Genomic DNA, 18,079 nt, shown 5'->3' with positions numbered 1-18,079 from the left:
GAATACCAAACCCATATATCCCGCCTTCTCTGAAGACCAAACCCAAATATTCGGCTCTTCCATGAAAACCAAGCCCATATATATGGTAATTTTGTGAAGACCAAGCATGTTGATCCAGCCTTCCTTTGAAGGGAAATTATTGTGTGGATCATGCTCTACACAATGTTATGTGCACCATAACAAAAAGTACATTTTTAATATATTAAATGTACATTATTTTTGTACTGAAGGTACATTATACAATATAATGTACACTCAGAACAAAAATAATGTACATCCCCTGAATACAAAGTACATTATTTTTATCCTGAATGTACATTATTTTACAGTAGACAAAATATCGTTCACACAACTTGTGTGGACCATGGTCCACACAATAATGATTGTCCTTTGAAGACAAAGTCGTTTAAGTACATAGGCCATTTATCGAAGAACAAGCTACATATATGCATTTTTTCTAATCTAAAAATTAATAAGTGTGAATGAAAGTTATACCCGTTATATATATATTATGTTATAAGAGTTATACTATACATTATTTTGGACAAATATACCCCTATCGTTATAACTTATGTTATCTTTTCCACTATTATTACCATGGACATTCATCCACCATATACCTTCTAATCTTCTTCAATAATAATAATATATACACATTATATATTAGAATTATATGTTAGTTATTTCCTAAAATATAAATATCAAATTTATAAAAATATTTAACATTATTATTATTATTATTATTATTATTATTATTATTATTATTACTATTATTTACAATTTACAATAATATAAATATTTAAAATATAAATAAATCTAAGATTTTAATATAAAGTACTAATATTAGGCACTTATTTTTGCGCATCGCGCATAGAAAAACTAGTTTTTAAGATAAGTCACTTAGCTTGAGTTCCATGGGAGACTATTAAGAGATTTTGTACCTGAATTAGTACTCATTATAAACCAATTTTGAATTTTAAGATAAATTCAAATTTTCAAGTCCCTCCGTGCATGCCAAAATCTATAAACACAAAATAATTTAGAGTTTGTACATATTCAACTCCAAATTCAAGGTGTACCCTTGCCTTGACAAACCCTTGTCCTTTGGTTCTAGTATTGATAAATGTTAATGCTTCTTATATATACTCATATCGACAATTGCAATTATTTCTTTTGTTCTCTAACTATTGATAATTGTCTCTAATGTTATGTACATAGCAAACTTCTCAATTGAGAACAAGGAACGTGATTGAAGGGTTAGCTTGCAAGGCTGGCCCTGCCTTGATTGCCTCATTTCATTTGATTTTAATACGTTCTTTTTAGACTCGTTTGTTAATTTTATCATATTAAATTCAATAAATCTTGTATGATAGTAAAAAAAAACTAGGGAAAAAAAAAAAGCAAAAAAGAAAAGTTTGGTGGCACGGGTTAATCCCTATTCAACTCCCGAGCCTGCCGCCTAAGATGGGGTTTCCATTGATGAGAAAGGGGAGTTTTGCATCAATACACAAGTTGATCTCTGTTACAAGTAGGGAGGTGGCAGAAAATAGGGGTCGACATTTCGGATTTTGGTTCGATTTTTAGGGCTCTGTTTGATTTCGGTTTTGAAAAAATGAAATCATCAGATTTCAAATTTAGTTTCGGTTCAGTTTGAAATAGTTCGGTTTCGACTTGAATTTGGTTTGATTAGAATTTGGGTTCGGTTTGATGACTCAGATCAAACATTCCCTAGTTCTCTTGCGCGTATAATTATTTATTTATTTTTACTAATAATTTAAATTTGAAAAAGGTAAATAATAAGTTCACAATGCATATTTTAAATTTCTTAAACTAAAATAAGTCCAAATCGAACCGACATCTTCACCCGTGTTTGCTAACCGACGGCAACCTCAGACTCGCAAAGAAAAATTTGGAAGAAAGAACAATTTCGAAAATTTATGTTAGAAAATTGGGAATTTAGTATATATATTTGGATAAATTTGTACATATAAAAAAGAGTGAATTCCATATTTGGTCATACTATTATAGCGGTCTTTCCAATTTTAGTCCACTTTAATTAATTTTGCCACATTGTGACCACTGTTATTAAAAGTGTTCCACTTTTTGTCCACCATTAGTATTTATGTCAAGAGGTCGTGTAATCCAGGGGCATTTTGATCTTTTTATGTTTGTCTCATATAATTTTTCCAATTATAACATATATTTGCCGTGTTTGATTTTCTCGACAGGTTTTTGCAAGTCAGACCTGGCGGCGAGGGGAGGCCAGCCGCCGGTGCTGCAGCGGCGGAAGGTTTTCTGGCGACGGTTAAGTCGCTGGAAAACGAAAAGTTGGCAAAATCTGCTAGACTGCTTCCAGAAGGTCGGATTGATGATTCGATTGGCTATCTGCTTCCTGATTACTTCCGATTTCCATAAATTGCATCACAAAGCCGGGAGCAAGAAGATTTTTGCACAAATACCAAAACAGAAAATCTGATGTGAGATCGATCAAATTGGACTCGCACAACAGTCAGAACTGATAATTTGAAGGAGAGATAAGAGGATTGTCACCCGATTGTGCGAATTCCAGAGGAGGAATGAGAGGATCTAACCGTGATTGAGAACAACAGAGCGATGATAGGCAAAGAGCAGGTCTACTTCGCAAGGTGGTCACCGGTTAATTTTCATGCACCGAGTCGTTGTTTGTGCTGGTATTTTCATTCTCACCCGATTCGTCGTTTGCGCTAGATAGTATGGATACAAATTCCTAATCTGCCAATTCAGTTGTTTAATTTTCATGCACAGAGTCGAATTTGTGAGTCGATTGGGGAATTGATTGCGATGGATGTGGCGGACTGAGATGAAATTGAGACCTAGTGTTGGGAAGGTGCGGGTGGAAATCGATTTGAGGAAGCCGCCGTCGTCGGCCTCTTCTCCTTCTCCATCTCCATCTCTGTCGCCCAAATACACACCTCTCCACAACCACCGCTGCAGTCTCAAGCCCTAACCAACGTTGTCGACATTCTCTCCGACTCCGGCTACATCGCCATCTCTCAATGTTAACCTCGCTCATTGCGGAAAATCTCATCCACTCCGTCTCATCCCACTCCGCCTCCTCATCGCCAATGACACCATCGCTGGTCACACCATCTTCTTGCTGCCAGACTCCGTCTTCGCTGCCGTCGTTGCGTCATCCCCTCCTCCATTTCTCCCCTCTCGCCCTCTATATCTCCGCCTTCTGTTTCCTCACTGGCTCAGAAATTCCCAATTTTCTCATTTCCTTAGTCAAACACTCAAACATAGTCTTAAAAGACCAAAATGCCCCTGGATTACACGGCCTCTTGACGGAAATACTAACGATGGACTAGAAGTGGAACACTTTTAGTAACAGTAGTCGCAATGTGACAAAATTAGTTAAGTTGGACCAAAATTAAAAATGCCCCTATAACAATAGGATAAAAAATGGAATTCACTCTATATATAAACCATTCATTTTTTCAATTCAGTTCGGTTTTTAAAAGAACAGAACCGAACCGAAACCATTCGATTTATAAAATATAGAACCAATCGATTTTTAATCTAGGGTCATTTTGGATGGAGAACAACTCATGAAACCGGGCATATTTCAGTGTCAGGACGACAAGGGGAGAAATGAATGATCATTGAAACGTTGTCATTTGTAGGAGAATCTATCCTAATCTTTTAGCACTAGGACAAGGAAATTCTATGAATGGAAGCTGCACAGCTCCAACAACAACACATACGTGGGAAGAAACAAAAGACCCACTGTATGGAATTGAAAGATTCGCATCAATCATCATCATTGTCTCCTCTCATCATCTACTTTTGGGGCCTTCATTGCTCGCATTCTCATCTGCTTCCCAGAGGAACAATGGAGCCCCGCTCGAGTAATCATTCCTTATTTGTGAAAACCCATCATTTCATAAACAAATCAAAGTCCACTTCCCTATTTGGAATTGAAAGCTGTCCTCTAATATAATGCTGCGCTGCAGGTTGATATATGTTGTAATAGCTAGCATGTGTTAGTTGAGTCTTTTTGGGTTTTTATTTCTTGTTATGATTGGGAAAAAAGATCCCATTTGATCAACAATATTATATTCTTAAATTTTCATCCATATTAAACATTTTTCTTTTTCTTTGGTGTAAAGCTGATATATAATAAAATGATTATGAAAGGTCACAATTAATCATCAATGAGACTCAAATCAAACACCCCACCAAAAAATTGGTCACTTTATATTGTTTCATAAAAGCATGATAAATCTTAATTGGTGTGGTGCTCTGTAATGCTTCTGGTGATATTGTGGCAGCGGTGAATGGACCTTTTTGGTGTGGGGGAGACCTGTTCATGGGAGAGGCATGGACATGCAAGGAGGCCCTCTCGTGGCTAAGGAAATCGGGAGTGGGGGCGGTAAGTCTAAAGACGGATTGTTCCAATCTTTGCAGTGTCATTTGGGTCAGGAAGATCATATGAAGATGTTTTGATTCAACATTGTTTAGTATTGTATTATTCTCTACTTTTGATTCTATATCTATTTCTCATGTAAATCGCGTTTTATGAATCTGATAGCTCATACTCGGCCTATTTGTGGGATTGACAAGGCAGATTGTTGTTACTGGAAATCTTCTCCACTTGTGTTTATGTCTCATCTTTTCCCCTTTATGGGTTAATTTAAAGTTTGCTAGTTTGGTTTTCCAAAAAAAAAAGGTGGATAAAACCATATTACATACCTCTATATGAAATTTAATTTTGGAATAAGGTAAAAATTGGCCACTGAACGTAACCTGAAAATGCAATTAGGCCACTGAACGAAAAAAAAAAGTGCAATTAGGCCACTGAACACTCCAAAAATGTGCAATTTCACCTGATAGCAGGTTACCTTCAATTTTAGCAGGTTATCTGCTTACGTGACAGCTGAGTTGGCATTTTTAATAAATTTTAATTAATTTTTAATAAATTTTAATAATAACTTTTTATTAAAAAAAATTTAAATAAAAACGACTTTATTTTATTTTTTATTTAATTTTTTCTAATTTTTTATAAAATTTATTATTAAAATTAATTATTTAAAACTATTTAAAAATTATTAAAAATGTCAACTAAGCTGCCACGTAAGCAGGTAACTTGCTAAAATTGATGGTAACCTGCTATCCGGTGAAATTGCATACGTTTGGAGAGTTCAGTGGTCTAATTGCACATTTTTGGAGTGTTCAATGGCCTAATTACACTTTTTTCGTTCAGTAGCCTAATTGCATTTTCAGGTTACGTTCAGTGGTCAATTTGAACCTTATTCCTTTAATTTTTAATGTTCATTTCCTAGTGTATCAGAATTTGAGGGCATCGTATTTTCTATTGTCAATGTGTTAACATATTGGCGATGAAATTTATTCGGTAGTCTCATTCTGTAGCAAAAATGAACTTTATTTTAATATTAAATATTTTAGCGACGGAAAGAACGATCATCACAAGTTTCGTCACCAACCTCAAAGAGTACGTATGTGGAAATATTTGCCACTTTGCGCCAAACATCATAGCTGAATTCATTCTTGTCGCCAATTCCATTGTAACACTGTGAAGGAAATATCGGCCGTTGCCTTTTCCATCACCACTATAGTGAAGGAACTTAATTCCGTCACAAGATTCGTCACCAAAATGTGAGTGCCAAAGTTTTCTATTTTTTTTCTCACTTTGCGCCAAAAATTGCTAAAGAATTGAAATTCATAATAAATTTCTAATATAGTGTCTACGTTGATTTGTCAGTTTATCTATAAACCGATGTAGAAATATTAAATTAAAAAAAAAAAAAGTAAAGTTTCTACATCGATTTTCTAAAAAATTGACGTAGAAAACTTTGAATTAAAAATTTTCCCTTTTAGAATATATAATAGTTTTTTTTTAAAATCAATGTAAAATTACATTTATGTAGTAGTGTGTATAATATAATACTCCACAAAGTTTTTAATTGATACCCAGGAAAGTGTAGATGAGATGAAACAATGACTTTTCTAATTTAATGAAAACATGATTAATTTCAGTGTATGATTCTAATTAACTTGTCCAAGCAATTAACCTCTCATCATAACCAAAAAGAAAAAAAATGAAAGTTTTATATTGATAGAGACATGTCTCTACCATGCAACCATTTCTACAACATTAATGTTAAATTAGGCAAAGTTAAACATCATTTATTATTTGCACTAAAATTTTATACGGAGTAATAATTAAATAATGTTAGTCGTGTTAAGTATAATGGACCTTCAAATTTATTAATTACTCATGATTATGGACCACTATCATTATAATTAAGTTAATGTCATTCTAAGATTATTTACTTTCTATGTTTCTTCCTTTGGCATAGAGAAACTAATTTTATGATGAATACAATTAAGTTAATGATACAATTGCATGCAATGAATGAACTATCCATAAATGGCATGTGCATACATATGCATACATTTATAGAGAGGGAGTCGAAATTAACAACTAATTAAGCAAAAAATTGTTAAAGTCAACAATGACGGTAAAATATTGCTTTCAATAGAATGTCACGCACTGTACTCAAGCTTTCCACTTCTGTAAATAATATTTTAAAAAATAAATGTTTATTGATTGTCAATAAATTGACTAAACTTATGATAAAATCAAGAAAGAGTAGACTTACTAATCAAATACAAAAACTAATCATTCAAGTAATAATGCAACATGCTAGGGAGTAAACAAAGAGTCAACAACGCTTCCACTGAGACTCGATCTCATGACCATATGAGAGGTCACTACATGTCATCTGAGCACAAGGAGCTTGGCGAACTTATCACTCTTTAGAAATTTAAAAACTTTTAAAAAAAAAAAAAAAGAAGATTATATTAACCTAGGTGGCTTGGGTCAAGCACGGAGCCCCGCCCCAAGGCTCCGAGTCCACCCGAATATAATCCTTCTTACTCTGCTTCACCGGGTCGGTCTTCAATATATCCATCAATACTCGTAATGTCTAACTCAAAAGCAATTAATAGAAAAAACTAAAAATGTAATTTTCTCTTTAACTATATATTATAAAACTTTGATTTTAAAATGTTAGGTAGTGAGAAATGCATGAACCCAAACGTGTAAGTGACATTACAATTCCGCAGATTGTGAAACAACATATTTCTAAATTAGTACAACGTACATAAATGGGAAGGAATTGATTTGAATGGTGGGAAGATTGGTGTTGTCGTGGCCGCTTGGAAACCTTACGTACATTAGTTTCAAAAATAAATCCACTTTCCAAACTTGGAAAGTCTCTAAAACCAAACATAGGTGGGAAGATGACTACACTTAGATGACAGGAAAAAATTTTTAAAAGGTTGTCTCTTAGATATTTCTATTTTCCTCCCGGACCACTCTGCTTCCTCTTCCATTATTCTACTTTATTCTGCTAGGTGTCTTTGATTGCCTGATTGGACCACGAGCATTAAAAAAAACTGTATTTTTGTATGAAAAAGAAAAAAAGAATTTTATGTTTCAACAAATTTGATGATAAAATAGAAATTGTGTTGATTTATGGGTTTTTGCTCGCTCATAGGCATCTTGTATCGAGTATTTACACTTAATTAATGTGGCCAAGGTTAAAAGAGTAATTTTAACTAATTTTGACCCTGTTTGGTAAATGGTTGTTAGCTGTTAGCGGTTAGCTAATTGAGTTAATTAGAGAGTATAATTAGTTGATAACATTAACTTATTGTAATAATGTGTTTGGTAAATTAGTTGTTAGTTAATAGCTGTTTGATATAATTTCTTTTCTTAAAAAGCTAATTGAAAAAGTTGGTTTGAGTAACTTTTTTGAATTTTAACATTTTGAAGCTATAAAAAGTTAATTAACCAAACACTTATATTAATTTTTAATCAAATTAAATAATTAATAATTATTAAATAAACCAAAATTGATTGATAGACGAATTATTTTACCAACCAGGGCATTTATCAAATTTCTTTTGTTATTTTTAAAAACAATATGTATATCTTAATTCTTAGAGTGAAATGCAAGTTATTGATTCGAAAAATTTGAGAGTTTAAATTTTAGACTCCATACTAGGATATACCCGTACGCCGCAACATCAATACGTAAAAAAAAATTATAGCACATTGAGTAATAACTACGGATCGTTAAACGACATCGTTTTATTAAAAACGCGCATCCCACTTTAAAAAAAAAAAATCAGTTTCAATTCTGGAATTTTAGTTCATAGATTCTGGAGTTTTAGTTCATAGATTCTGAAATTTTAGTTCATTGATTATGGATCTTTAGACGTGAATCGAAACTGATTTTTTTTTCATTCATGCTGGATATTTAGTTCATTCATTATGGATATTTAGTTCATTCATTATGGATTTTTAGCTCATTCATTCTGGAATTTTAGTTCATAGATTCTGGAATTTTAGTTCATCGATTCTGGAATTGTAGTTCATTGATTCTGGATATATAGTTCAAATTATGCACAATATAATGTTGTTGCTTGGAATCAAAACTGAATTTTTTTTAATTGAGACGCGCGTTTTTAATAAAACGACGTCGTTTTTGCATCCGTATGCACCATGCATGGTGCATACGGATGCACAGCAAAATTTGCCAATAACTAGTGTTACATAAAAATAAAAAAATAATAATAAAAAAAAAAAAACTAGTGTTACATATTGATGGAGTTATGGGCCTATACCCAAGGTCAGGGAGTTGAGATTCAGAGCAAACATTATTACATGGACTATAGTCCATACAACTGCATGGACCATAAATAACAAGTACATTTTTAATATATTAAAAAAAAGTACATTATTAAAAACACATTATTTGAATACTGAAAGTACATTATATATATATATATATATATATATATATATATATATATATATATATATATATATATATATATATATATATATATATATATATATATATATATATATAAGAGTGCTCATATGTGGTCATGTCATTAGGTGTGGCGGTGTGGTCGTATCTGTGTCGTTGAATCAGTTTAATCTAACGGCAGCGGTTAATTCTGAGGATTTGAGGATTTTTGCGCTTTTTGGTAAGTGGGGGTGTTATAGTAATTACAGTGGCCATTTATAGCGGCCGGGTTCCAGAATACACCAACAATGTTGACAACATGCACCAATAGTGTATTCCCGAACAGTGTATGGTGTATTTATTCATATCTAATGGCGCATTTTTGGTGATGCGTACCTAATTTGTGTATGTTTTTGGCTGTGCATTTCATAACATGGATGGTGTATATTTGTATAACAATCGGTGCGGCCGCACTGACTACACAGGAAGGCGTTGCCGCACCTGAACTTGGCACCAATGAGAATCTACAAATACACCAGAGTAAGACTAATAATGCACCAATTACACAAATAAAACATACAACAATATGATTTGCCTTATTTCGGTGCCCTATGACGAGTTTACCCTTACAGTTCGCTGGGTAGGAGAATGTGCGCGAAAATACTGGAAGAATCTTGATTAACATGATTCATTGGATCTATCTAATCTAATGGTCTGTAATTGACCATATGACCACACCTAACAACATGGTTGCACTGATCGCCCCTCTATATAAATGCGAATAGGAGCCGCCGGTTGCTATAGTGTTCTGATTTATAAATGCGAACAGATTTTCGATTCGCAGTTATTCCGATTCCAGTTTCGATTTGAACCGCCGGTTCAAAACTTATTTATTTATCTATTTTCCGTAAATTCTATTTTCTATTTTAAAATAGCCTAAATTCAACAATTATTTTATTTTATTTTTTTACAGTTCTGAATCATAACAAGAATCGTCCCCACTGTTTCAGTTCGGTTGCTAAAGTGTTCGGTTCAGTTCATATCGAACCATAGTCATCCCTACATATAAGCAATAATTTGTTGGACAAAAAAATAAATGAAATAATTATTTTAAGGGTAAAATATCCATTTAACATCAAAGGGGGAAAAACTGTCACTTGTAAAATAATTGAGGGACAAATATGGATACATGAATAACTCAGGGAGAAAAAGTGTTATAAGCCTATAATTCAGGAAAAAAGTGTCATTTTCCAATTTTATAATTATAGAAAACTTTTAAGATCAGGATTCATTTTATAACTATTGTAAATTTTAAAGTTTAATAATTGTAAAATCCTAATCTTTGATTTTTCAAAATAGAAGATGTTGTGAATGTATCCATATATACCTTTTACAAGAGTGGTATTCTCACCTTAACCGCACCCATACATACATAGACACTGCACCATACATACTTATTATTGGCAGAAAAGGAAAAGGTGCTACTGTAGTCTAACATGGGTACAATGAAATTAACCTAAAAAAGACAAATAAATTAAACATAAATGAAATATATACTACCATACATAGGCTGTAGATACAGATGCAGCGTAAGAAGGAAATAATAATGAATAAGATGTGGCAACGTGCAGCGTTTCGTGGATCCTATGCAAGGATAATAAAATCTAGCGACTCTCATGTGGTCCAGTCCTGTCTTAAACCAGTCTTAGAAATGAGTTGTTATTTTCTTCTCCAATTTTTACTATTTTTTAGCTAACATTTATTTCTCATATTTGAATGCCACAACTACTCACCTGTTTTTATTTTATTTTTCAATTCCTTCTATCGTGTGGTACATTTTTTGTTTTTATTTTATGTTTCCTTCCTTCTATCGTGTGGTACATTTCTCTTTAAAAAAAAAAAAAAAAAAAAACATGAATCAAAATTAATGACATTCCAGCTCCTTTGAATAATCATCATTGATCATAGGAAGCTAATTGATTAATTACGTTCACAAATATTTCAAGTTTTGTTTTTAAATTACTAATTTCATGAGGTTTGATCATAACTCGCTAAGGGTGTTTTAACTTTTAACCAAGAAGCTTTTGATTTTTTAAATGTCACATTAATTATAACATTTACATTTCTGGAATTATAGCCACATAAAATAAAAAATTTCAAAAAATGATCTTGTAATCAAGCGATTCTTGATTCCCTTTGAGAAGGTCACTTCGTATTGCTAGACCACAAAGTTATTAACTGATCATATATAATATTGTTGAATCTCAATTTATAAAAATTTAAATTACAATTGTGTTTTTATAGTAACGATAAAAATCTACCCGAAAGCATACACTTAATAAACTCTAATTTAAATAGAAGTGTCAAACTCTAAAATCGAAACTATTTCCATATACTCCATAATTTGCAAGAGCGCAGCCATATATATACACGTACTCATCATTGAGAACCCCAAAAAATTATTTAAAAATTTTCCTAAGTTGAGAATAAAATATGCGAAATGTACTTTAATTCCACAATAAACAATAATGTTTTGTGTGGTCAAAAAGCACACCAACAAAGCAAAAACAATTCTTTTATCAAATAACAAAAAGCAAAGGCTGTATGATTGGCTCAACAGAATAGGGCAACCGAATATATATATATATATATATATATATATATATATATATATATATATATATATATATTAAAGTCTCTGCGATTATTTTATCTATATAAATATATCCATCCACACTTGCCAATAAACAATTCAACAATAAACAAAAATAGAAAGGTTCACGACCTTTATTATAATCGAGGGTGACGTCCCAGATGATGCATTCTTCCCCTCTTTTTTTATTTCTTTAAATTTCATCGACCAACCAGACCATGGAATGGGGTTGGACAATCAATGCTCCAAATCTTGATTTCATTTGTTTAAGCACATGTTGATTGCGATTATTAACCGGTTTTTCTGTGCACAAATTGCATTTTTTAACGTTAAATTCTGTAAAACATGTACTAGGATAATTGCTAATATTGTCAACGAGTTGTTAATTGTCGCCCTCGCACGCACCCCAGAATTCTTGTTCTCTGATTTCAGCAGTATTGCATTTTTTTTTTTGTTAATTGTTGTTAACGAGTTGTTAGGTTTCCAGCCTATGTTAGAGTAATCATAAGCCTCCAGAAGACCAGAACCCTTATCCAAGAGTTGTTTGAAGTCAGGACAATTGATCTCAGTCAGTCTTGGGGAGTCTATGAGTCCAAACGTACTCTAGCTTGAAGAGCCTTAGCTTCAAGATGAATCGAACTCTCATTTTACTGCTGAAGTGATGGCTTATGGTTAGGTGATCTACCAATTGAGCTAGTCCTACGGGGCAAACACACGATGACGATTCAGTAGTATTGTATTTGGTCTTTTATAATAATGCTTATTAGTCGACATTTTTATTATTCAATTTTGTAAGAGTTTGTTACTCCTTAAAATGAGAGTTTTTCAAAGTCATTGAAATTTGTGTTTATGGTAATTTGTTGTGTAGTGAAAAGTTTCAGTTTATAACTGTGGATGAAACTTGTTGAGTTGAGGTTTAGTCCCTCTCGCCATAATAGCCCTGCCTGCAGGCTGCTTTCAGTGATGGAGAGAACTTACTCAAAGGACACTGACGATGGTGACTATTCATCGGATCATTTGGTACGTTTAATATATGGTCGTGACTGAATGGCTCAGCAGTCAAGGTCAAATACTGGTGCACATAAAGGATCTATCTACTTTGGACATAATTCACACATTGCCGCTGTCGAGGTTCAAATCCTGGTCTCTTCTCTCAAATACTGGCTACTAAACCAGTGAGTTAGGCTCACATGGGACGAGAATTTTACTGGGAATAGAGTTATGATTTTCTTATATTTATTGTTGTATCAACCCCGTACCCCACACCCATGTTTCTGTGATTTAGGTTTATGTACATTTTAAGCAATGAATATATGCATTTACTGGTGATTCACGACACATGATAAACTCACCTATGCGGTACCTGATTAGGTTGCAAAAATAGAAGAATTTGCAATTTTTAGCATTGAGTGCCAAAAAGAAAGACAGGGTTTTTAAAAATGTTTTTAAAAACCAAAAAAGTAGTACTACATGGCTACTTGCTCATTTTATTGTTGCGCAATTTGGCACACTATCTAGAAGCTACTCCTAGTATTTCATAGGCCGGCAAATTATATATATATAGACTACTGATAAATGAGTCTATCATGTTATATGAGCCTGTGTGAACAGATCTAGACCAATGAATACTTGAGATCAATGACTTATATTTCATCACATGTGCAACCCGTGCAAGTGAAGTGCACAGTTAGCCAAATCTAAGCCATTGATCTCAAGTATTCAATGGCCCAGATCTGTCCACACAAACTCATATAACATGGTGGACTCATGATAACACACACACACACACACACACACACACACACACACACACACACACACACACACACACACACACACATATATATATATATATATATATATATATATATATATATATATATATATATATATATATATATATATATATATATATTATGGTGTATAATACCCTCACTAATAATTCAATTGATTCTCAAGTGAAAGATGCTCCTAAGGATGCAAATTAAAATCAAATTTTTATAGTCTTAAAGTTGAAATTTTCACTTTTGTAAGAATGGCTCCATGTGAACACTAGACGCTAATCCTCTTATCTAAGAGGTTGTTAAGTTATTATGATTTAACTCTTTCACAATCCCGTAAGGGCGTGGGGCAAGGAATTTCTTTAGCAACCAAAATAGAAAGATAAGAAGGGGAAAAAGTACGATTATGCCTGAATAAAAGACGATGTAATTATATTACATGGTGAAAAATGTTGAGTATTGAGAATTGCATAGTAAAATTGGTTAGTTTTGAGCAACAATAATTACTTCCAAATTTGAATGCCTCGATCAACAGCTTGAAATTTACTAGCTATGGAAGACAGTAATAAAATAGCAGCCTTTACAACAACGGTGAAGATCAGAGAAAGGATGGGAGCTGGTAAGGAGGAATTGGATGGCAAAGAAGAAACTCAAACTGTCAAGAAATGATATTAATCCAAGGTGGTTTAATGGAGGAACAATGGAACCCGGTTTTTCGCGAAGGCCGATGATGCTGGTGAGGGAATCCTGATGATGCTGCAGCAGTAGTTGCAGGTGTTAGAGGGAGGATGATTATATTGGAACCGCCATTGTTTGATGTATATATATATATATATGATTGATCTGTGGTTGATCCAATATAATGCAGCCTCCATTGCTGCTGCTGCTGGGAAGCTGATGATAGAGTTTTTTTGACTTAGCTGAACTGTGGTGGGAACATCTGAGGAGGAGTCATGAAATGCCCAAATCTCAGCATTTCACTGCTACTACCTGTGTTGTTATTAGCCTTTCTTGAGCCTGGAGAATTAAGGTGTGTTTGGCTTAGTTGCTGCAACGTTTCTGTCTCGTTGTACCCCTCCCTTCTCCGCCCATCATCACTACCACCATGCTCCTACAAATCAGGGTTTAATATTTGTTAAGATCAAGCGCTTACTACTACGTCAAAAACTCTATAGCGAAGGCGGCAGGTGCTAGACCCGAACCCGTGAAGGCGGCAGGTGCTAAACCTGAACCCGTGACCTGGTTCTAATACCACTTGTTAGATCAAGCGTGGCTATAGTTATAGCTAGTAGCGAATGCGGCAAGGTGCTTGACTTGGCCTTTTTCGACCTTTGCCCAAGGTTTGTACTGGTACTCAAATCTGTGACCTGACTATAATTTTAGATCAAGCGCTGCTATAACAAGTTACTATTTTTCTTTATACCGTCACATTTTCTAGAGGCGCTGAACTTGCCCTTTTGAGCCTCTACGCAACAATCTCCTTAACCACCTAGTGCTGGACTTAACCATTACCAGCCTCCGCCCAACAATATTTCATACCAATTGAATAAGAACTAGTAGATATCAAGATAACGATAGAGAGTTAAAGTATTGGAATATGTACCTTAGGCGGCCTTAGGCCACCTTGGTGCCACCAATTGAGTTCAAATTGCAATAGTGAAGAGTTCTGAGCCCTATGCTCCCCCACCATTTCACGGCCGCCACCGCCTTGCTTAGAGCTTGAACTGCCTAAGCTCAGATCAAGACTGTGATCAGCAGCATTCCCAGAATTTTCTGCAAATCAAATCAAATATTATCTAATTAAATTTGTGACATTAATGTAACATGCAACACATAACACAAATTAAATTACCAGTGGAATTAATCTGTTCATCCTCATAAATGCTGGGTTCAAAGTTGGTAACAGCGTCCTTGCCATTACATTTTATGGCAGCTGTATCATAAGCCCTAATCCAACAACCGTACCACAAAAAGTTATAAAATAATAATAACCATACATTTTCTATAGTGCCCGAATCGAATTATCGTCTCACAAAAAGTTAAATATATAATAATAATAAATAAAGAAAATGCAAGAGAGGTTCAGAAGAACCTGGCAGCTTCAATTTCAGTATCAAAGAGACCCAAATAAACATACCTATTTTAGCAACAAAAAAAAAAAAAAAAAGGAATTAATAAGCAAAGGAAGACAAGTGACAAGCAGTGAAAAGGTTTTTTTCATATTCCAATCAACAAGAATTTGAATAATTTTTATGTTTTACTTTTTGCCCAAGAATTGACCCATTCTTGCTTCCCATCTCCCACATTTGTGCAAGGTCACGCCTCTATACTTGGAGCTTCCCCTCGGAAACCCAGTGCTCTGACGCCGCAGTACATGCACAAATTCCTCCTTCGTCAAATTGCTCATCTGATAATAACGAAAACCCAAACCCAAACCCAGTCAAAAACATAATTTTTTTGATTTCGGAAAAATTAAGGTTTTTTAGGTAGTTGTTGGGAGTTGGAGATGGCCATTAATTCATGACAGAAAGGGAAGGTGGGGAAAGGAGCGTTGAAGATAAGGGGAAAAACTGTAGAAGATAAGGTAAGGTGAAACTATGGGATTCCAGGTAGGCAATTAAGCAAGCAAGCAGACAGACAGACAGGCCGCTAAATTCTCTCTCTTTCTTTCTCTCTCTCTTATTACAGTCGTGAAAATACATACATACCTGTTTCAAGTCTTCCTCATAATCCTCGAGACTAAAGTTTATGTCGGCCTCTACTCCCCGGAACTTTATTGCTGCCCTGTCGTATGCGCTGCCGGCAATATATACATTTCTATGCTTCATTTTCTTTCTTTAAAGATGAAGAAAAAAAATGTTTTTTTTTTGGGTGATCGAATTGAATTTCCAGATTCTTACCGAGCAGCTGCATGCGCTGTGTCGAATCCACCTGTTCAGATATATATGGTTATAACCATGAAAAAAAAATCAAGATTCTTTTATTTTGGGAAGAAAAAAAAAGGATTTTTAAAATACCTAGATAAACTTGCTTCCCACAATCCCTGAAACATGTTTGAGTTGATGGGGATTAGTTTAGTATAATTATGAGAGAGATGGGTGGATCGGAGGAAAAACGGGAAGGGCTAACCATATGTGAGATTCCCAGCGGCCAGTTCGCCGGTAAAAGGTGACGCCGCGATATTGGGAGCTGCGGGACCGTGGTCCACGGCGGCTCTTCTTCATAGGCTGCTGAGAGACCTCCAAAGGCTTTCCGGCAGCGGCGGCGCCGTTGAGAGGGTCAGACTGGCAGAACTTAACTCCGACCCAGTGAGCGGCTCTCGGGAAACTGGGAGATCCATCGCCGGAGGTGGCCCCCATTTCCGACTCATCAACCGGGAAGAACTGCCTTGTCACCGGCGGCGGCTCACTCTCCGACGACCAGTTGTCGTCGCTCCGACCCACCACCGGAAACCCAAAAATCTTGTTCCCACCGCCGCCGCCTCTCTTTCGCCGGTCTTCCTCATCCTCCGATGAAACATCCTCAACCACCAACGCCGCCGACGAGCTGGAATTCGACACCGATCCAACCCCTTTCCCTTTCTCGTCATCTCCGTCCATCGGAGAACAGCACCCTTCATCCGACTCCTCGTCCCTTCTCTGATCCGGCGAATCGTTTAGATCCCACATTCCGACAACCTCAGAACCAAAAACAAACAATACAAAACAGAAAAGAAAAGAAGGGTTCTCAGATCCTAGATCGATCACTCAGATGTCAGAACCCAACACCTCTCCCATGAAACCAAAATCTTGGAGTTTTATTTTTTATTTTTAGCTTAAGCTAAGGCTGTAGCTTTAGCCTAAGTTTCTCAGAGACTGCTACATATGTATGGGTGTATAGTAGTGTATGTATATATGTATATATTCTTTCTGTCTAAGCAGATGAGTGGAAATAAAATAATAGGGAAATATTGGAAGTAGCTGAAACTTCAAAGCCCGCATAAGAAAGAGAGAAACCTACGAATTATAGAGAGATTTGTGAAAAAAAGTTTTTAAGGTTTTTGTAGGAAGAGAGAGAAAGAGGGAAGTTTAACTAAGAGAGAGAGAGAGAGAGAGAGAGAGAGAGAGAGAGAGACCAAACAAATATTTTGGTTAGATGTGGTTGTGTTGTATGGATCCCTCTCTTCTCTTCTTAGCTGCAGCATAGACAAGCCTAATGAGAGTTGGAGAAAAGAGTAAGCCAAAAGCAGCCACCATTGCTGCCTGCCATCTCTACCCTCACTCGTCTAGTCACATTCACAATTACTTGTTCATTGTTAACCTTTTCTTTATATATATATATTGCGATCTGCGAATCAGGCTGGACACTTGTTGGTTAAGTAGTCTGTTTCTTTGTCTGATTGCATGAAGTGGTTTTCAAACCCTCCCTCTATCATTTGTAATGCTTTATCTTTGGATGTTTTAATATAATTCGTGTTTGTTTCCAAAATAAAAAATAAAAAATAAAATTATTGAGAATTGGTCGATGTATAAATGTTTTAAAATATTAATTGTTGGGTGTCTTGAGCACATAATATAACAAACACAAATATATATTTTGATCAATTACCGATGTATGAACTTTTAGTTGAGGTTTGTCTTGCCTTTTAGTTTGGTATGTCAAATCCATGTGAAATGTCATAGGGCATGTTGAGGATCATATATATATATATATATATATATATATATATATATATATATATATGGATGGAAAAGTTTAAGTGAGAATCCGTGGCAAAAAAGAAAATTAAGTGCTTAACTGTTCATCATAGCTCAAGTGGAAAGATTGACGGCTTTGAAGCAAGG

General features: G+C 34.8%; 1 protein-coding gene across 1 annotated transcript; it reads right to left on the bottom strand.

The window, feature by feature from the left end:
- Window positions 1-13,663: 13,663 nt before the first annotated feature.
- Window positions 13,664-17,503, bottom strand: LOC109177901 (AP2-like ethylene-responsive transcription factor TOE3). The gene is made up of 9 exons (XM_019327389.1): window positions 16,386-17,503; window positions 16,274-16,299; window positions 16,157-16,187; window positions 15,965-16,052; window positions 15,518-15,663; window positions 15,349-15,393; window positions 15,109-15,203; window positions 14,860-15,029; window positions 13,664-14,367 (listed from the first exon to the last, which is right to left on the bottom strand). The coding sequence occupies exons 1-9, from the start codon at window positions 16,922-16,924 to the stop codon at window positions 14,173-14,175; spliced, it is 1,335 nt and encodes a 444-aa protein (XP_019182934.1). The 5' UTR covers window positions 16,925-17,503; the 3' UTR covers window positions 13,664-14,172.
- Window positions 17,504-18,079: the final 576 nt, after the last annotated feature.

This window comes from Ipomoea nil, unplaced genomic scaffold (genome assembly GCF_001879475.1).
Source record: "Ipomoea nil cultivar Tokyo-kokei standard unplaced genomic scaffold, Asagao_1.1 scaffold0805, whole genome shotgun sequence".
In the NCBI taxonomy this organism is placed as follows: domain Eukaryota; kingdom Viridiplantae; phylum Streptophyta; class Magnoliopsida; order Solanales; family Convolvulaceae; genus Ipomoea; species Ipomoea nil.
This window is presented reverse-complemented; position numbering and strand designations above follow the sequence as displayed.

What these genes read in the sequence shown, in the direction of transcription:
- LOC109177901 (XM_019327389.1), bottom strand. Translation starts at nt 16,924, where the DNA reads ATGTGGGATCTAAACGATTCGCCGGATCAGAGAAGGGACGAGGAGTCG. An exon ending in CGCTGGGAATCTCACATATG is followed by an intron (nt 16,300 to 16,385) that starts GTTAGCCCTTCC and finishes AACATGTTTCAG; the next exon opens with GGATTGTGGGAAGCAAGTTT. An exon ending in ACAGCGCATGCAGCTGCTCG is followed by an intron (nt 16,053 to 16,156) that starts GTAAGAATCTGG and finishes TATTGCCGGCAG; the next exon opens with CGCATACGACAGGGCAGCAA.